The following is a 20834-nucleotide window of genomic DNA, read 5'->3' on the forward strand; positions in this document are numbered from 1 at the left end:
TTTATTTATTCCAAAAACAAATCTAAGGGAAAAAAAAGTTCATTGTTTATACGGTTTGTTCATGAAACTTATAAGAAAAAGGAAATATAGAATAAGTAAATAAAAAGAAAGAAAGAATACGAGAAATAAACCTTGCAAAATAAGAAGAGAATGAAAATATTGAGAATACCGACCTGTGATGATGATCAGTTGAGGCTCAGACTGAAGTGGCCGAGACCAAGGACGAGGCTGAGGCTGAGGCTGAGACAGTAGCTGAGGTGGTTGATTACCACACACGTCAATGGCACACGGCTGAGGCTCAGACTGAAGTGGTTGATAACCAGATAATGGGCTTCCATAATAGTGCTGTGTCATCTTCATAGCTTCCGCCTCCTGCCGGCGATTCTCCATAGCTTCCGGCAAACACTCATCGAAATGTTTATTGTAGTCCCAAGAATGAGGTGGTTGATTATCCGACTGCTCTGTCATCTTCATAGCTTCCGCCTCCCGCCGACGGTTCTCCATAGCTTCCGGCAAACACTCATCAAACTACTTGTTGTCGTCCCAAGAATGAGATGGCTGATTATCCGACTGCAGCTTGGGCTGAAGTTGAGGTTGAAGTGGTTGATGACCACCGACGTCACATCTTCTCCATATCCCAATCAAGCTGAGGCTGAAGCTGAGGCGGTGGATTACCACCCACATTGTGGTCGTCGGCAAACAGCTCCGCCTCTATCATCTTCAACATATGTGAATTCTCTTGACTCATTCTTGCTTTAAGTATTTTCGTCGTCTTCTTAATTAGCTTCTTGCTTGGATTCCTTTTCTTAAACACGACATTTTCGTCAATGGCAAACGGCTGAGGCTCAGACAGAAATGGTTGATAACCAGATAATGGGCTTCCATAATACTGCTATGTCATCTTCATAGCTTCCTCCTCCCGCCGGCGGTTCTCCGTAGCTTCCGGCAAACACTCATGAATAACCGGCTGAGGAGGTTGATTACCACTCACGTCCATGGCACACGGCTGGGGCTGGGGCTGAGGTGGTTGATAACCACCTACATTGGCAGCAAAAATCTTGTTTTCGTCCCCATTCCAGACCGGCTCAGGCAGAGACGGAAACTCAAAGTGAAACTGCGGTGGTTCATCGGCATCCAGGTCTATCATATCCCACGGGTCCATCATATCCCACAGATCCATCATTGCAGAATCTGATTGCTCTTCACTCATTCTTCTTCTTCTCTTCTTCTCCTCCTTCTTCTTCTTCTTCTTCTTCTTCTTTCTTGATTTCCTATTTTTAGATATAATATTTATGTAACCTTCACTTTCTAAGATAGAGTGTGTCAATTTAATTTTTCTAAGATAGGATTTTTTATCTTTTTGTATTATGTAAATTTAGATAGTTTTAATTAAGATAAAAGACTTTCAAAAGCATCAAAAATTGATTTAAATTTTGTTTTAATAAATATAATTTTAAATGTTAAACCAAAATTCAAATATAATATTGTAGTGAAGCAGTTAAAACTTAAAAGATAGTAGAATGGACAGACATAGTGAAAATATTAAAGGTAATATGCATAAGGTTAACATGAATAATGTACTTAATCTTGAAGCCTAAAACCAAGGTGTTAACTTAGAAAGAAGAGATCTTGTCCATAATTTCTCATTGGGATCAAAATCCAAACAGAGCACCTATAAAAAAAAAAAAAAAATTAAAAAAAAAAAAAAAAACAACAACAACAACAGAGAAATCCACAATCCTTCACAAAATTAACTAACCAACTATTAAGTAAGATAATACTTATAGCCAATTGAAGGTTAACTCCTATGCCTTTTAGACATGGTGTAATCATGTTTCTTCACATTCCCATCAACTAAACCACGGGCAAAAAATTTACTCTAAAATTAATATTATAATCCAATTTTTTAAATTACAATTTATCTTCTTTTTTTTTTTCTTTTTGGATAAACGGGACTGAAGCTCAAAGAGAAGAGATTACATAATTGTAACTAATCGGGATAGTATAGTTGACTCATTTAGATTACATAATATTTTCTTTTTTGGGTAAAGTATATTTTTTGTCCTTGAAGTTTGGCAAAAGTTTCAAAAATACTCCTAAGTTTTATTTTGTTTCAATTTTGTCCCAAAAGTTTTCGATTTGCGTCAAGTATACCCTCGATGGCTAAATTTTCAAAAAATTTAAGACTAATTTAACAATAATGCATAGAAATTATGCTTGATTTGCTTGTATTAAGGGTTGTTCTTATGAAATTGTTATTGAATTGATCTTAAATTTTTTAAAAAGTTAGCCGTCAGGGGTATATTTGATGCAAATTGAAAACTTCTAGGACAAAATTGAAACAAAATAAAACTTAGGGGTATTTTTGAAACTTTTGTCAAACTTTAGGGACAAAAAGTATACTTTACCCTTCTTTTTTTTATACTCTGTTTCCTCCCTATACAACATACTTACAAATTATCTATTTAAATAAAAAATAAAAGAGTTGACTCTATTTAAATTTTATGCATTCTCAATGCAAAATTCTTCTAAATTAATATCAAATCAAATTATTGTTATATAGACAAAAAATGGTTAACTTCTACACCTCAATCTCAACAAGAAACCAATTTGATCATTGCTACTTTTGATTTAATTATGTAAAGATCAACGAAGAATCTACTATGGATAAAAATAAATAATTATAGGAATACTTTAGAGCACAGGTGAGGTGCCAATAGTTTGTGATAGGAAGGGAAGGTTCTAGAGACCTTTTTATTATATAATGTAATGAATGAAACAGAGAAGATAATTTGTAGCCAATTAGTTAGTTTAGCCTTTAGTGTCTTAGCGCTTAGTATTAGCAAAATTATGTTCACAACAGAGTCAAAGTAATCCAAGGTAAATCTTTCAGCTCATTCTTCCTTTGCTTATGTTGTTATGCTACAAGTACAGGGAGATTCTTCTAATAATATCATCACACTTGACTCAAATTTTGCATTGGTCATAGAAAGTCCCAGCAATGGAAACAAGAACCTTACCTTACACCTTTCTGCTTGCAAATGCTTATCAGCTACAAACTCGGGGCTCCTGAAGTCTCCAAGGTTTGCAAGACGAACCGGGTTCACGACAACCCCAATGTTGTTGCTCCCCATACTTGCATCTTGAAACAAAGCAGTTTCCCCAGCTTTATCAACCTATTCATTGTAAACCAGAGCAGCAAAAATTGTAACAAATGTAAATGGAAAGTGGTGAAAATTTGGAATGACAAGAATTTTATGTTTTTTTGCTCCAACTCCATAGCATTTCATGTTGTACTACTCAATTTGGAGGGGATAAATAACAATTTTTTCATGAAATATAATGATCAGTTCATCTAATATATTCCATTTCCATCTAATCTAATTCTAAAATATCTAAGAGTTTAAATTTTATGCATTGTCAATGTAAAATTCTTCTAAATCAAATTATTGCCATATAGACAAAAAGTGGCTAACTTCTACACCTCAATCTCAACAAGAAACCAGTTTGATCTATGCGCAACACACGATTAGGTGTCAGTGTAAAAGAGTTATACACTAACATGAGTAACAGCTAGATTTTACTCAATATTTTACCCACCTCATTCCATTTCCATTTAACTCTATTGAATCATTTTCCAACACATCATACCAAACATACGCAATTCTTCACAGTAGAAAAAGCTTATCAAAGATTAAGGTTATTCAAAAAAAAATGGGTAAATAATTTTACCTTAGTCCAAGAAGAGGGTATAAGAAGAGTGAAACCTTCCTTCGAATCAGTGTATCTGTGAAGCTCCAAGTCCAACTCTTGAGCCATCAAGAATGCACCACTAGTGTTTGATAAATTGCTCGAAAGAAAAGTTGTGAGAAGAAGAGTAAGATGGAGCTTCCTCTTAGTAAAAAATGTTGATAAATGCAGGATGTGGTTGTTGTGAGGTTCATTGGGAAGAATGCAGGTAACAGAATTGAAAGAGGGGATTGAGAAGAAGGTTCTAGAAGAAGAGTGTTGTTGTGAATTGTGGAGAAGCGTCGAGCAAGTTATAAAAGCCATTGGAATATGTTCTTAATATATAAGCGCAGATGGATTTATTCACGTTATTTTTTTTTTTTACTAATGTCATGTGAGTAACATCATTTTTAAATCAACTAAAAAATTTATCAAATTAACTATTATTTTTAAATTAACAAAAAAATAAAAATACAAAAAAATATACAAAGTAATAGAAATATATATAAATTAGGTTATAAAATTACTAATGATAATAATTAAAAATTAATAATATCTAATTAAATTTATAACCTACAAAAATTTATATCTCTATGTTTATTATATTTTACTGTTATAAATAATACAATAAATTTATAACTCTAATAATTAATTTATTAATTTTTATAAATAACTTATTAAATATAATAAACATCTATATTATAAATGTCATAATAATCTATTAATCATAATAAATTTTACGCTACAAATATTCAAATTCCATACTATCTGAACTACTTATATAAGTCTCTTATCACTATTTCTTCAAATAATATCAAAATTAGCACAAAAAATTTATTTTCGCACTATACAACATCTCAAACTTACTCGATAGAGTATTATTCTTTTGGACAATATCACCAAACAAACAAATAATTGGTTTATCAAAGTTCGCATGGTTCGTATATGGAAAACATTAACACCCACAAATGAATAAGAGTCTCTTTATCTAGAAATGATTATATTAGATGAAAAGGTACAAAACAAACATATTTATTATATTTTTAAAATAAATTTACGAAAAAATACATTAATTATTTTTATTTTTTATATTTTTTATAATATTTTATATATAATTATATTTTAACATCTTTAAAATTATACTTCTTTCAATATGCTATTCATTGTTCCTTTTCTATTAACTTAAAAAAAAATAAATGTAATTCATTTTTTTACACTAATTATTAACTATGATATGATTTCCTAACACCGCACGAAACATCTCTTTATGTAATTGTGAAGAGAAATATGATGAACATATTCAAACATTTGTTACTAGAATGAAAAGTCTATACTATAAAAAATTTTAAAAATAGAAGATGCAAATGATTTGTATAGACCAATTAAAGGTACAATGAAAATAAACTTTTTACTCACAACTGTTGTGAAAGAAATTAAAGATTTAATTTTGAACATTTTCTAACACTATTTTAAATTTGCATCACTTGAGATATTGTCTGATAGGGTGGGTCAAAGAAAAATATTAACAGGTAATTTCACTTTATACTATTTCAATTATTATTATTAAAAATAACTTATTAAAAAAAATCTACACATTTTTGTTCTTTTTATTGTAGATGTTATTAGAAAATTACATGCACATCAAAAGATTAAGGAGAAAGAAAACCATACAAATTTAATACACATCTTCGAAAGAAGAACATACATGTAAAGATGGAACAAACAATACAATAGAAAGTGCATATAGCTCAATAATTTATAAAGAACATGCCTTCACAAGAATCTAGGACAGAAAGAAGAAAGCAACAACTCTAACAATAACCAATAAAGAACTCCATCAACTAAAACAAATGCAAAAGTCAAACCACTAAATAAAAATATTACTTTGTACAACTTCAATATTCAAATCTTTTGTACTACAAATAATTTTAAACAAAACACTTTTTAAATTTAACTTTAATTTACACATATTTAATTTAATTTTATAAAATATAATCATTTTTAATATTTATTATATACTACAATTAATTTATTGTCCGCACATCACCCGAGTCTCGTTCTAGTTGAATTGCAAAGTCTAATATGGGAAATGGATCCTCTCCAGTTTTTTTAACACTTGATAAGATACAGTGTGATTCTCCACCTTTGATTCTATAAGTGAGACCAAAAATAAATAAAAAAGAGAGTAATCAATAGTTAAATTAAGTACTGGATACCATCCAGTTTTTTTTACTGGAGAGGATCCACTCCCGTCTAATGTGTTGGGTTTCATTGGCACAGGGAGCAAGTTTCCATACTTCATGTGTTTGGGTTAAAGCCTTAAGGGGAAAAAAGGTAAGTAAATAAATAAAAGTAAAAATTGAACTCATTTGTTATTGTTATTTTTATTAGTAGTTTCAACAAAGGTCGTGTTTCAGGTATTTAACTGGATATAATAAAATAATAAACTACAAAAATATAAAAATATATAAAAATATGTTTTCATTAGACAGGAGTGGATCCTCTCCAATAAATTTAATATTATCCCCAATATTTTATTTAGTATTAAAATTGTCCTTTTGAATAAATTTCTTTTAAAAATGACAAAAATACCCTAATCTTCAAATACCCCTTTATCCCACCAATGTTTCACATACACTAATTTTCCTCCTCTTCCTCCTAAACCCACTCCTTTTCTTCCTCGTGAGCATCCTTGCATGTGTCGTTGTTGTATTGTTGCTGTTGTTGCATGTGTTAAAAGGAAAAACCACGGTAGAAATCTGCCATCGAGGGCTCCTCCGCTGCCATCGAGATTGATGGTCACCCTCGCCTTGTCACGTCGCACCCTCACCTTGCCTTGCCGCACCCTTCCGTCGCCTCGCTATTGAAGGACATCCTCTCTGCCGTCATCGCCCTCCTCTTTGGCGTTGGTCACGGTACCGTCACCATTTATCTTGTCGGCTGTCAACAACCTTCTCCAGCAACAACGGTGGCGGAGTAAACTGGCAACTTTGCTGACTCTATTTCGCTCTGGATTTTGTTTATCTCTGTGTAATTGATTAAGTTTTTCATTTTTTTTAATTTGAATGCTTTGTTGTTGTTGTTGTTGGATTTGAAGGGTTTGATGTTGCATTTAAAACAAAAATTTTAGAAGCGTTGGAGATGGTGGTGAACGTTGAGGCTGAGCTTCTCTGCTTTTCCATTAGCGTTTGCAAGGACTTCTCTGGTTCCAGCCAGGAACGGATCCAGAAATGTTACTATGGGACCAATAATATATATAATGTAAAAAAATATATGCAAATAAATTATAATAGTCAAATTCGTCCTTGAAAGATCACCCATTCTTCAAATTAGTCCTCAAAAGATATTTTTTAGTCATATTAGTCCTTAAAAGATAAAACGTAAGTCAAATTGGTTCTTCCGTTAATTAGATGATAACGGCTGATGACGTGTCACATTAAGTGCCACGTGGCATGATGACATGGCAGGTTAATGCCACGTATCACAATATGATTGGTTGACGTGTCAGTGACACCTAACATGCCAAGTGTCACTTGTCGTGTAAACAAATTATTTATAATAAAAATAATCCTTAAAAGTTTAGACGTAAGTCATTTTCATCCTTAAAATTTTAAAAATTAATCAGATTAGTCCTTATATAAATTTCTTTTATTTTTTCTTCATAATATTAAATTTGAAGTATTTTTATAGTACTAATTTTAAATTATTCCTTAATGAATAAATTTTTTTATACATAAAATAATAAAAATAATTTAAATTATTATAAAGTTATTTTGTTATTTGTATTTTAAATTTTATATTTTCAAATTGTAATTTATTATAGCAAAATTTTTTTTATTTAAACGTATTTATCAAATTATTGTTGATTATATATTTAAAATTTTAATATTTTAAATCTTACTTATAATATAATATTTATTTTAAAATTTAAATCTTTTAAATTTTTTAAAATTATAATTTTTATTATTATTTAATATATATAGTATAACTCAATAATTGAAAAACTGATTTGTGGGATTGTAACACCCTACTACACAGAGTTTTACGCTTAAGTCGTAGAACAGAAGTAGTGTGGTCTTACGGACCTCTATTCGGAAATATTAACATATAATAGTGAAAGGAAGTAATACACTAGGAGTCTTGAAAAACGGATAAACAAAAAATTGCAAAATGAAAAGCGCAATGCTCCAGAGATAAGATTACTTGCGTGCTAAGAAACCTAGAAGATAAGAATAAGAATAAGTAACAGAGTAAAAGAAGGCCAAGAATACAGCATAACTAGCTCCTGACTCAACCTGCAAAGCCAACGCTGGCCGGAATATATATATATATATATATATATATATATATATATATATATATATATATATATATATATATATATATATATATATATATATATATATAGGTATCTCAAAATACACAAAATACAAGATAAGGTCCTATCTCTCCCTCAACCTCTATGAGGAGCAAAATAAACAAGTTTCTTGGAGAGCATACTAGGTAAATATATATACATATATACAAACAGGAAACTCAAAATACACCCAGGTACTACTCAGCGAGGAGCCTCTCAACCTGCATTTGAAAACAACAACACAGTATGGGATGAGAACCGGAGGTTCTCAGCATGGTAAAGGCGTCACACGTATAATAAATAAGGTCCTGGGAATGCCAGAGGCAATCCTAGAACTCTGTCGTACCATTGAAAGACTTAATTACTAAACAGAAGCCATAAACAGGGGTAGGTAATCTAAACCTTCCTAAACTTACTCAACTTTAATCTTAACATAATACCAAACCATTTCACCCTTCCTTCGTCCCTTCGTCATCCATAATTTAGCAAAGACAAGCAACCAAAACAAGTTCACGCATAAGTAATAAGCAGATAGCGCAAGTAGCAAGTATAACAGATAGCAGGAGGTATATATTCAATTAGGCAAACCCAGGAAATGCATAGCAACTAAAACAAACAAATGCACATGATGCATGCCTGTCCTAAGGCTGATGAGGCTCATCTGTCAGTTATCCAGCCAACCTGACAAGTCCGGAAACCTTAGATTGTCCCCCGTCGCGCATCCCCATGAGTCTATACATAGATTTCCCATTCAATTATCATTCAAATCACTCAATGGGGCTATCCATACCCAGGAATTTATACGTGCCCGGTCACCCTTAAGACGTAGAGTCAACAGAGTATCGAGTTTCGACTTCGAACACGTGGTGGCAAGTCACAGTTTTTACCCAGGAAAACTCGTATCTCAGATATCATTTCTCATAAGCCATTTCATTTTCATAATCAATATATAATCATTTATCAAGCCATGACATTAAACTTCTTTTAATATTCTCATCTCTGTCATATAAGTCATCATTTACCTCTTACTTCACTTCCAAGTTAGCTTATTTTCCTAGTTTCAACTAGCTACTGAACTTAGCACTATACCTTAAGTTTAAAAAGGAGGAAATGGAGGTTTAGAAGTGAAAATCTGATTTAAAATGTTAAAATCCAGTTTTGCAGCAAACAGGGGCCACGCGCACGCATGGTGAGAATAGCACGTCACGCGTACGCGTGATCATGCGTATGCGTGATCATGCGCATTGGCCTCTCACGCGCACACATGGCTACTCGCGCATGCGTCGTCAAAATGCCACACCACGCGTACGCGTGGATGGACGTTTTCCCAAAATTGGCAGAATGCCCAGAAAGCTGCTACAAACCAGATTTTGTTATCCTGTGCACAGTTTTTATACTAAACTTCCGCCGTCTATAATTTTCTCTACAAAATTCCGTTTTTCACAAAATTGATATCGTTCAAAAGCTTATAAAACCATCTTTCATTTGAAATAAACCCAATTCCATCCAAAATTTGAGGAGCAGGTTATGGACTTCCAAAATTCACAAAAATTCACTTTTTACCAACCCACATCCAAACCTCATTTTCACCAAAATCATGTTCCTTACCATCAAAACCTGCACCTCCATTATATAACAAGTTCCATTTTATTAATCCTATCCACTATCACATTAATATTCATACCAATTCATAAAACCCGTGCATTATTCAAAGAATTCACCCATTCCATCCATAACTTTCATATTAAAATTCATTAGTCTATTACCTTCATTCATTAATACCATATCATAATCCACCTTCAACTAATTAAACAAGTCATACCACCAAATTCAATTAACTCATATCAACATCATCATCAACCCAACATTAATATTTATAATCACACATATTCAACAATACCAGCAACTCATACTCATAAATTCCAATACAAACTCAATCATAAATTTATCCTACATCATCACACAACTAATCATTTCATTCATTTATCCATTTCAACTTAGCCTATGGTCCCCTAACCTAAGTTTTCACAAAATCTTATATGTTAAACACGCGAAACCTAAACCATACCTTGGCCGATCACTTTATTCAATCCAAGGCAGCCTCACAAGCTAGAACACAGCCCCCAAGCTCAAAGAAACCAGCCACAAACCAAGCTTCAATCACCCATAAGCCTCCAAATACTCAATTTTCAATTCCAATGCATATATATGAACTTAATTCACACCTAATACACACATATATTCCAAATTTAGATTTTACCTAATGAATTCAAAATTAAATTAAAGTTTAGGAAACCTTACCGCTCCCACACGCGTAGCAACTCAAACCCAGTAAGCTCCACAAGCTAAATCAAACCTAGAATATTAAAATTGGCAAAATTTTACTATAGGGTTTCAATTTCAAGAATAGAAAGAGAATAGATATTTTGGAACGAAAATGGAGTTTACCAATAAAATTTATCTGAAAGAAATGTAGAGCTCGACGCGCTGGACACGTGGCCGCAAACGGTGCGGCGATCGGAACTCAAACGGAAAAGTTATGGCAGTGAGATGGTTTGATGAGGGTTAGGGAGTTCTTCTTCCCCAATCTGTTTGGCTTCGTTGTGTATGAAATGAGAAAGAAGAAGCTGCTACTTCTTTTAAGTTATAGGTCCAGTTGGACCCACGGATCCGGTTTGGACTTCGGTTTAATCGGTTCAGCTTTTTCGGTCCAATTTTGGGCCAAATTTTTTGAAATTGGTATTAAAATTTTCGTTTTAACGAGCTCTATCCTATTTTGATATTAGTTTTTCATTTTTTATTTTTCTAATTAAAATTCAATTTATTGACTAATTATTTACCGATTTTAGCGGGATTTACAGGGATCACTTGTTGAATCTTAATATTTTAATATATTTTTAAAATAATTACTATATTTATAGAGTGAGATATAAAAGATTAAAATATTTAAAAAAACTACTATATTTATTTAGTAAAATCTAAAATATAGTTTTAATATTTTGGATTTTACTAAATAAATATAGTAGTTATTTTAAATGTTCTAATCTTTTATATCTCACTAAATAAATATAGTAATTATTTTAAAATATTAAAAACTAGAGTTTTAATATTTTGAATTTCACTAAATAAATATAGTAGTTATTTTAAATATTTTAATCTTTTATTTCACTAAATAAATATAGTAGTTATTTTAAAATATTAAAAAACTAGAATTTTAATATTTTAAATTTCACTAAATAAATATAGTAGTTATTTTAAATGTTTTAATATTTTATATTTCATTAAATAAATATAGTAGTTATTTTCAAAAAAAAAACTATAAACTTAAAATATTAAATTTTTAAATATATAATCAACAATAATTTAATAAACTCGTTTAAATAAAAAATGTCACTATAAAAAATTACAATTTGAAAATATAAAATTTAAAATACAAATGACATAACTTTATAATAATTTAATTAGTTTATTATTTTATGTAAAAAAAATATTTATTAAAGTCTAAAAAATAATATTAAAATTAGTACTATAAAAAAATACTTCAAATTTAATATTATGAAAAAAATAAAAGAAATTTATATAAGGACTAATTTGATTAATTTTAAAAAATTTAAGAATAAAAATAACTTACGTCTAAACTTTCAAGAACTATTTTGATTATAAATAACTTTTTTACATGTCAACCAATCATCTTGTGACACGTGGCATTGACCTACCATGTCATCGTGCCACGTGATACTTAACGTGATATGTCATTATACCGTTATCATCTAACTAACGGAATAACCAATTTGACTTACGTTTTATCTTTTAAGGACTAATATGATTAAGAATATCTTTTGAGAACTAATTTCAAAAATGGGTGATCTCACTACTAGAAAATTAGTTATTACAGACGGATATTTCCGACGGATTTTATCCCATAGAAATACAGACGGAATTTCAGAGGGATTTTTTGTCAGAAAACAAAAAAAATGAATTAACATAAATTACAGATGGAAAAGAGAATCCGTCGATAATTCTGTCGAAAAAAATATTTTTTTTTCGTGGGAAATGGTTACAGACGAAAAATCTGTCTGTAACTAAATAAACAAAACACTGCGTTGTAACAGAGCTCTCTCCGCCGCCGCTCTTGTCGCCTTTGCTCCCTTAGTAAATTTCAGGTATAATCGGATTGTGATTTTAGTGCTTAGGGCTCAATTTTTCTGTGCCAATTTTAGGTTTATCAATTTTTCTTTGCAATTTCTATCTTCTTGTTGCTGTTGATGCTAATTGAGCTTGTTGTAGGTTTATCAATTATTTTATTATCAGCGAAGAAAGAGATTTTTTTTGTCGGTCATGTCTGCAGCGATTTGTGAAAAACTTAGCCCAACTCGGTGGAAACTCGGTGGTTGTTGTTGAATGGCAAAACTTGAAACGAAGCTCGGAATGATAGTTCACTTCATTGGTAACTTCTTCTCTGGCAAAGACCAGCTTCCCTTGTGTGACCCTGGTAACTTCTTTTAAACCCCAGTGCTATCTTTCTCCTGTCTAATTTGACATAAGACAGAAGTTAATAGGTCCTTTGTTGGTTCCATTATGCATTGCTACAGTTACACTGATATATAAAGTCTGATTCTTTAAATTGCACCTCTAAATGCAAGTGGTCTTGACAAATTTCTTAAATCAATAGGAAGAAATCCCTCATATGTTGATTTGGAGGTGAGTTAATATTCAGGACATATCTTGTAGTTTATTTCTCCTCATTAAACCAAATTTTGTTGCTTTATTCTAATTATTTGAATGTGCTCTTGTTTGACACTTGACTGAACAAAAATTGACAAGAAGGGAAGGTAGAAGCTTTTCTTGTTTGATGTTACTTGCTAAGATTAAAGCTTCGCTATCTTTCACTTAAAATTTCTGAAGGTTTTGATAAATTTTACCACCAATAGAAGCAGGAGGCTAATCTGATTCAATCTGCTCTTATTGTCAATCATCTCTGTTTCCATCTCAATGTGTTCCTATCCTAAATAACATTGTTCATCTTTTGTTGTTTAGGAAGCTTGGAGACAAGATTGCAGTTTCTGGTTATTATGTGGTTATTTCGGACTTCTTTTACGGTGAACCCTATGATCCTCAGAATACTAATAGACCTTTAGGAGAGTGGCTAAAAGATCATGGAACGGTTAGTTCTTTTTAATGATTCAATATTATTCTTTGTTCATAACTTTCTTTATTGTTATTATTACAATTATTGTTATTATTACAATAAAGTGGACTAAGGGTTTCAATATTGAAGATGTGATATCTATTCTTACCTCGATTATGATATATTTAACTTTGTTGTAATTCTTCTTGCCATCGTTTATGGTGCATTTGCAGAATCTTCCATACATCTTTTTCTATTAGACAGACACGACTTCATTCCTTTTTGTTATTATATTAACGGTTGCAAGTCCAAAATTACAATGCTTGCCTTGACATGCTTTAAATTTGCATTACATGAACTCTTGTGAAAGAGGGGGATATCTTGTACCAATTTCTCTTTTAGTCAGCTGTTCTCTCATTAGCATGTAACCCGATAGTTTTTTCCTTTATGTTCTGATTTGTAGGTTGGGGAAGATGTCGTGGGAGAACTAACCAAGTCGATGCAAAAAATTGGCTTGGATATGCGAGTTTCAGCTCTAGTCAGTACCACTAACCTCTCTTCAGGATTGATTAATAATTTTTAATATATGGACTTGAGAATGATGGTTTCAAGTTTGTGTTTGATAGAAAGTTTGGACTAATAAGGCTGTACACCAGACTAACTCGGTGATTTTGCATTAGGTTAATGATACCATTGGAACACTAGCTGGAGGCAGATTCTACAATCAGGATGTCATTGCTGCTGTGATCCTTGGTACAGAGACAAATGCAGCATATGTGGAACGTGCAAATGCTATTCCAAAATGGCATGGCCCTCTCCCGAAATCAGGAGACATGGTAAGTAGGTTATACTATTTATGACTGTCATTGTCTTGCATGTTAGAAATATCTTTACTTTACTGTCATACTAGAGCTAGCGTCACCATTTGCTGGTATAAAGCATGCTCTTATTACATGTAAATACTGCAGGTTATAAACATGGAGTGGGGTAATTTCCGATCCTCACATCTTCCTCTAACAGAATATGACGTAGCTCTAGATGCTGAGAGCTTAAACCCTGGAGAGCAGGTCAAGATCATCACGTTATAGTCATTGGTTTAAAGCTTTAACCAGCATGTGTAATTCTGTAATATTCTTCCACTATTGTTCACAGATATTTGAGAAGTTGATTTCTGGTATGTATTTGGGGGACATTGTAAGGAGAGCTTTATTGAAGATGGTTGAAGAAGCTGACTTTTTTGGAGATACAGTTTCCCCCAAGTTGAGAGTTCCTTTCATACTCAGGTATGCATGCTAGTTAATTATACTCAAGTATTACAAGAAGCTGTGCTGCAGAATTGAATATTAAACTAATAGTGCTCATGTGTTTCTATTTGTGAAACCGTTTCTTGCGTTTTATTTTTAATTATGAGTGTTTCTTAATCTAGTGTTAAGTTCTAAGCATAATTAGGGGCTAATAGTTTCTTCTATTTATGTCCACATAGAACAATTCAATGTATCAATTCTGCATAAAAGCTATATAAAAGCTAGTTTATTCTTACTTATGTTTATTATTATTAGAATCGAGTTTATTATTACTTATGTTTATTATTATTAGAATCGAGTTTGCTATATAAAAGCTACTGAATATTAATATAAATACTCTTCCATTGTTATAAAACTCGTTTATTTATAATATATAATTATATATACACATGAACTGAAAAAGATATAAGTACTTAAGTAGATAAGAAAAGATTGAGGACTTATGTACCAAATTGTGTTGGAGATTGATATAGTGGCAACACAGCATGGTAATAATCTGCATAGATGATATTTGTATTGGGATGAAGCACTTGAAGTCGATTCAGTTCAGCATAAAGTTGCTTGTAGTATTGAGTAAACTTTTTTAACCACTTCAAACAATCAGCTTCATCATATTCACTCTTATCTGAAGTTTCATATGTTGTCAAATACTTGAAATTGCATCCAAGAGGAAGGTTTCCAGGAACCACGAGAGTTTGAGCCCCCAAACTAATCAATTTCTGAAAATCACAAGAATCATGATTTTGCAACGGACAAATGTCTATTTTGCAGCGGACAAAAATAATATCTGATTTGCTGATATCGGTTTCAAAGGCTGAGAGACAAGAGGCCAGGCTGAAAGTGCGGCAAGACTCATTGAGACTTGGAAATGTTGGTGTAATCAGGTATGAGTGAAGAATAGTAATTTTCTTTTTATATATCTTTTTTTCTTTTGTTTTCTTGATCTTCTCATTTGTTTGGCTATAATTGTAGAGCTGGAATTGTCTTATCTGAAACGTGGGAAGATGGTCAAGCATTAAAGGATCTGAATGCCCAAATTAGTAATTCTTATCACTAGTTAATATATATATTCCAAACTACTATTGTTTCATTATGCATATAACTAGTATTTTTTTATCACTAATTAATCTCTTTGACAGTTTTAATTACCAATTCATATGTAAACTAATCTTGACTCTAACAACAGCAAGTTGAGAAATCTAGAGAAGGGTCTTCCACAATACAAAGCAGCACCTTTGTTTGATAAGCTTGTGTTTGATAAGGTATGCTTTAAACTTAATCAATACTTTACTAGCAAGATAGAAAACTCATGAAAGATTGAATTAAAAAGTTAATACATTATTGGTTTGAATAATTGGTAGACAAAACAAGCATTAGGTGGACGAGTTCGAATCTTGTTATCAGGAGCTTCTCCTTTGCCTAGACATGTTGAGGAGTTTATGAGGGTCACTAGTGGATCTACATTTCCGGAACTCTAGGCTTTCACTTCATCGCCTTCACTCTCTTCAATCCTCGCCCCCCCCCCCCCCCCTCTCTGTAGAATCAGAGGGCCCAGCTTGCTCCATAATCATGTCTTGGCGCGTGCAGAAGATAAGGCCAGAGGTTCCTCCACTTCTTCCCAGCAGCAGTTCCAGGTTCTTATGGATACCCATTTATAGCAAAGTTTGTGAATTTGTATATTCGATACTGATTTGCATATTTTGAGTCAAGGGCACCTCAAAAACCAATGCAAGATTCAAAATTTCTGGAAAGTTTGTTGAATTTGAACCTAATGATATCAACTCCACTTAAAAATAAAAATAAAATATTAAACCTCCGTAAATGTGGCAAAGTTACATATCTGCTTCTTATAGCTTAGTGCTTAACTCATACTTCACGTATAAATGTTTTCAGGACTTACCAACTGAATCTGGAACTGTGATCCCCTATGTTCACTTGATGAAACAAGCTCACAAGATTTTGAGGACAGTTATAAGCCCAAGACTGATTTGCTCAAAGCTGTTGCGGTATTTGCAGCAGCTGCAACTGGGGCAATAGCAATTAACCATTCTTGGGTGGCCGCAAATCAGGTCTATCAATGTCCTCTTAGCTGAAATTCACTTGTGTATATTTCAGCATGAAGTGTTTGCATTTGGGAATATGTTTACAAGTTTGTGACCATGACTGCATGATCTTGCCATGGCATTGCTATTTGTAATAGGATATGTAGGCATCATATTTGAGGAATCTCTAGCTTTCAACAAAAGTGGAGTAGGACTTTTGATGGCTGTAAGCTTGTGGACTATAAGAAGTATTGGGGTAAATATCGATCACTTAGCTTTTATTACTTTTGAAATTATCAGTGAATTCCTTATGCATCTGTTCCTTGTTGTGCTTCCGAGATTTAGGTAGCTCATACAAGCTTTTGTTTTGCAATGAATAGGACAGAGACACTCAATATAGTTGGGACTGCTAAGTTTTTCAAGCCTGGTTCATATAGTTGGACAACATTTGCTGGTATTTCTGGCTATGCTGCTCCAGGTTACACCTTTTCCCTTATAACTTTGAAATGATAGTGATCACATCATTTTTCACTTGTTTTGTTGATTTAGTTTATATTTCATTTTTCTCTATTAAGATAATAAGATCTTTATATGGTAAATCTTTAAAATGGATTAAGCTTATGCAATATCTACTGTCTATTCTATATTAATGCTCTACACAGTAGAATAAAACTTGATTGTGCTTGTTCATATTGCATCAAATCAATAATTTTTAAATATATTGCCTTTTTCATTAGGACATTATGCGTGACTGAAACTTAATGCTCTATGATCACTGACGGAAATGCAACATCATTTTCAGCTATCAAGAAGAGGATGGAGAAGGATATTGATGAAGTTGGAAAGATTGCACATAGTGTCAAAACAAAAATAGAAGCTATAAAAAGAGATGTAATGAGACAAAGATAATGACTTGATGTTTTAGTAGATTTTAGTCCTGAAATTTCAAACATGAGGAATTTTTTATATGGTCTTGTTATTTGCATAACTTAGTATAGTTGAACAATACATTGAGTTTGTGTTTTGCATTATAGTTGATGTATCAACACACTTTGATATATGGTTGTTACTTATTATTATAGTTGATGATCAATATATTTTGTTTATGTTTTGAATTATATTTACTTGCTTGTTTATAGTACTTTTCTTTTAGTTTGATAATACGATGAATTTGTTTATTTTTTAAAATATTATAAATATTCGAATACAAATTAGATAAAAATTTGTATTAAATTTATATTTATTTTGTATGAAAACAAGGTTATTTTGTAATTAGAAAAATAAAAAAAATTCTATTTTACCTTACTGATGGATTTACAGACGGATTTTCTGTCTGTAATCAAAGTGAGATGATTTTCCAAAGTTCAAATTACAGACAGAAAATCTGTCGAAAAATCCGTCTATAATTACAGACAGAAAATCTGTCGGAAAATCCGTCTGTAATTACAGACGAAAAATCCGTCTGAAAATTCGTTTGTAATTACAGACGGAAAATCCATCTGAAAATCCGTCTGTAATTACAGACGGAAAATCTGTCGGAAAGTTCGTCGCCGTCGGAAAATGGATGGAGAATTTACAGAGGAAAAATCCGTCGGTAACTAGTAAAAATCCGTCGGTAATTTTCCGACGGAAAAAAAATCCGTTGGTAAATAATTTCCGACGGGGCTTTTACAGAGAGACAAAATCCGTCGGTAATTTCATCGGTAACCAAAAATTCGTCTGCAATAAAGACTAAATCTGTCTGTAAATCTGTCTGTATTAAGCCATTTTCTAGTTGTGTCTTTCAGGGACAAATTTGGCTATTAACTCTTACAAAAATATACCGATAGAGAATATATATTTAAAGTACAAAAAAATGTGTACTTTTTACTAACGAAGTGGTACACGTCGATTCTTCATATAATAAAATTCATCGATAATAGAATCTGTGTCAAATCTTTTAGCAATCTTCTTCTCAATGTAAATCAAAAGACAATTAGCGAAAAATTCATCTTCTATTTTGTTTCTGAATCTATTCTTCATAATATTCATAGCTGAAAAAGATCTCTCAGTTGTAACAGTTGAAACAGGAAGAGTTAATACCAAGCAAATCAAATGATCAATCAAAGGATATTTTAAAAACTTTTCTGTCTTCGTTAATCATTGACATAACTCCAAAATTGTGCACAAGTTAGTTAATTCAACATGATTAGGAGCATCAAGCTTATAATATTGAGCATGCATTTTAATGTGAAATTTCTCTTGGTCACTGAAGTCAACTGGATAAAACGTTCTACTAATTCACATACTTTGTTGACACGGAAGAACTTATAATCTAAAGTTGAACTTAAAATAAGTAATTTTATAAGTAACTTTTCTCTTAAAAATTGTATCAATTTTACTTTACTTTCTCATCATAAAATGTTTTAGTTTCTTTTTACCTAAAAAAAAAACTCAAATAATTATATATTCATATGAATAAACAAAGTCTAAGTATTTTTATTAATTAAACATTAACAATAATATTTTTTTTTACTAAATCACTATCAATTTCACTTAAAAAAATAAAAAAATAAGAGAGAATAAATCTTAAAAGTGGGACAACAATTTATTTATGTAAACACAAAAAAATAAAATTGTATTATTTTATAATAAGAAAATGTGCTTTGTTAATTAATAATTTTATATAATTATATAAGAAAAGTAAAAAATAGAATGAATACATTTACTTTAATTGATATTATTGAAAACTTTAGTGGACGCTCGGCAGTGCCAGTGAAGACGTGACAGCGTGACTCGTGAGGCTATGGCTTTGAAAATCAAAAGTATATGGACAGTTAATGAGCCGCAGGAAACTTGAAGAAAGAGAATTTAGTTTTAGGAATTTAATTTTTTTTTAATTATTATGTTTTATTTAGGTTGGGTTGGACTTTTTACTGTTATTTTTTTTTAAAAGCTGGAGGAAGGGGGTCAGGTCTCCACTTGCTCTCCATGTATCTGTCTCTGGTTTCAGCGGCGGTAATTTTCAAGAGCAACAGAGACGACAATTCCAATGATGGTGGCCACGATTTTGAGCTTTCCTCTTGCTCTCTTGTTCTCTCGCTTTTTCGTTTCTTCTTTTCAATCTCTTTCAAATAAATGAGGTTGTTAATATTATTTTTTAATTTGAATGTTATGTTGCTGATGATGAATTTTTTAATTTGAATGTTATGTTGTGTTGTGTTGTTATTGTTGATGGATTAAAATGAACAGATATAAGAAGAGGAATAGTTGATGGTAATAAAGGTGGTGGTGGTGGTGAACGGTGGGGTTAGGTTAAGAAAAAATATAAGGTATTTTTGTTCGAAAATATTGAAAGGACGAATTTAATATCAAATAAAACGTTTGGGTCGATTTTAAATCCAAAATAAAATTAGAGACGAATTTGATTTTAATACTAAACTTTAATTTAGGGACCAAAACAATATTTATTCCAAATATATAATCATACACAAACATATATATATTAATATATTTTTAAAATTAGGCAAAATAATTTGATTTTTTTTATTATTAAAGAACAAAGTCAAATTTAGGGTGATATTGCAAGAAACTGTAGTTTACAAGATTTGAGATTATCGTTTGGAAGAAGTACAACACGCAAAGAATGTATTGCACTGACAATACACAGTGGGCATATTGCTTGTGTAACACACGTCCAATCCCTGTAAGTTCGTGAACACAGGTTCTGTTTGGTTTATATATGGGTGAAGACATAGACACAAATACACAAATATTGAAAACATATATATAAGGAGACACAAAATTTTTACTTTGTTTGATAACTATGCACAAGACAGAACATAAATGGCAAATATCAATATTATCCTTATCTCCAAAAAAAAAAAGCATCACCACCGTCACTACTATTAAGGATAAAAGTGGAAAAACTTATGTCTTAGTCTTTGTATCTTAGTGTCTCAATAAAGTGACAATACACAAATTTTATGTATTTGTGTACTAATGTATACCACCCTGTCTTTACTTATTTTATGTATTTAAAAACTAAACATAAAATATGGGTGTGAGTGTGTCATCGTATTTCAAAATTGGATGGACACACCTACTAAACAAACACTGCAACAGTGTACTAGCACTCTTTCTCTTTTTAATATATATGCTTCCTCTCTCACTCTTATTTTCAATTTCAATTAGATTTACACACGCGCATTGTGCAAAAATAAAATAAATATATATTTTATGAAATATATAAATTAATTTTAAATTTAATAATTATAAAATTAAAAGATTTATAC

General features: G+C 31.5%; 2 protein-coding genes and 1 long non-coding RNA gene across 14 annotated transcripts; 1 reads left to right on the forward strand and 2 right to left on the reverse strand.

The window, feature by feature from the left end:
- Positions 1 to 788: 788 nt before the first annotated feature.
- On the reverse strand, positions 789 to 4087 carry LOC112771635 (psbP domain-containing protein 2, chloroplastic). 2 transcript variants are annotated; one of them, XM_072224544.1, is made up of 4 exons: positions 3733 to 4087; positions 3021 to 3176; positions 1582 to 1672; positions 789 to 1271 (listed from the first exon to the last, which is right to left on the reverse strand). In XM_072224544.1, the coding sequence occupies exons 1-3, from the start codon at positions 4051 to 4053 to the stop codon at positions 1595 to 1597; spliced, it is 555 nt and encodes a 184-aa protein (XP_072080645.1). In that variant the 5' UTR covers positions 4054 to 4087; the 3' UTR covers positions 789 to 1271; positions 1582 to 1594. The 2 variants fall into 2 exon arrangements, with proteins under 2 accessions (XP_072080645.1, XP_072080646.1); XM_072224545.1 differs by lacking the exon at positions 1582 to 1672 and having other exon boundaries at positions 802 to 1271.
- A 4060-nt stretch (positions 4088 to 8147) lies between these two features.
- Positions 8148 to 10695, reverse strand: LOC112771984 (uncharacterized). Its single transcript, XR_003187298.3, has 4 exons — positions 10535 to 10695; positions 10388 to 10442; positions 10155 to 10311; positions 8148 to 8307 (listed from the first exon to the last, which is right to left on the reverse strand). It is a non-coding gene; the product is annotated as an uncharacterized lncRNA (long non-coding RNA).
- Positions 10696 to 12257: 1562 nt separating this feature from the next.
- LOC112772192 (hexokinase-2) lies at positions 12258 to 17678 on the forward strand. 11 transcript variants are annotated; one of them, XM_072224548.1, is made up of 15 exons: positions 12258 to 12578; positions 12679 to 12787; positions 13124 to 13250; positions 13678 to 13752; positions 13895 to 14050; positions 14183 to 14281; positions 14367 to 14497; positions 15290 to 15402; positions 15491 to 15558; positions 15705 to 15780; positions 15880 to 16152; positions 16412 to 16587; positions 16719 to 16816; positions 16941 to 17038; positions 17363 to 17678. In XM_072224548.1, the coding sequence occupies exons 2-8, from the start codon at positions 12774 to 12776 to the stop codon at positions 15300 to 15302; spliced, it is 615 nt and encodes a 204-aa protein (XP_072080649.1). In that variant the 5' UTR covers positions 12258 to 12578; positions 12679 to 12773; the 3' UTR covers positions 15303 to 15402; positions 15491 to 15558; positions 15705 to 15780; positions 15880 to 16152; positions 16412 to 16587; positions 16719 to 16816; positions 16941 to 17038; positions 17363 to 17678. The 11 variants fall into 11 exon arrangements, with proteins under 11 accessions (XP_072080649.1, XP_072080651.1, XP_025672870.1 ...); XM_072224550.1 differs by having other exon boundaries at positions 12279 to 12578; positions 17298 to 17678; XM_072224551.1 differs by having other exon boundaries at positions 12284 to 12578; positions 15491 to 15574.
- The last annotated feature ends 3156 nt before the right edge of the window (positions 17679 to 20834 follow it).

The sequence above is a fragment of the Arachis hypogaea genome, chromosome 18, assembly GCF_003086295.3.
Source record: "Arachis hypogaea cultivar Tifrunner chromosome 18, arahy.Tifrunner.gnm2.J5K5, whole genome shotgun sequence".
NCBI classification, from domain to species: Eukaryota; Viridiplantae; Streptophyta; class Magnoliopsida; order Fabales; family Fabaceae; genus Arachis; species Arachis hypogaea.

Excerpts from the sequence above, each read along its gene's own strand:
- LOC112771635 (XM_072224544.1), bottom strand. The coding sequence starts at position 4,053 with ATGGCTTTTATAACTTGCTCGACGCTTCTCCACAATTCACAACAACAC. Across the intron at positions 3,177-3,732 it reads TACCCTCTTCTTGGACTAAG|GTTGATAAAGCTGGGGAAAC; the intron begins GTAAAATTATTT and ends TACAATGAATAG. Across the intron at positions 1,673-3,020 it reads TGCAAGCAGAAAGGTGTAAG|GTGCTCTGTTTGGATTTTGA; the intron begins GTAAGGTTCTTG and ends TTTTTTTTATAG.
- LOC112772192 (XM_072224546.1), top strand. Across the intron at positions 13,251-13,677 it reads GGCTAAAAGATCATGGAACG|GTTGGGGAAGATGTCGTGGG; the intron begins GTTAGTTCTTTT and ends TCTGATTTGTAG. Across the intron at positions 14,051-14,182 it reads TCCCGAAATCAGGAGACATG|GTTATAAACATGGAGTGGGG; the intron begins GTAAGTAGGTTA and ends TAAATACTGCAG.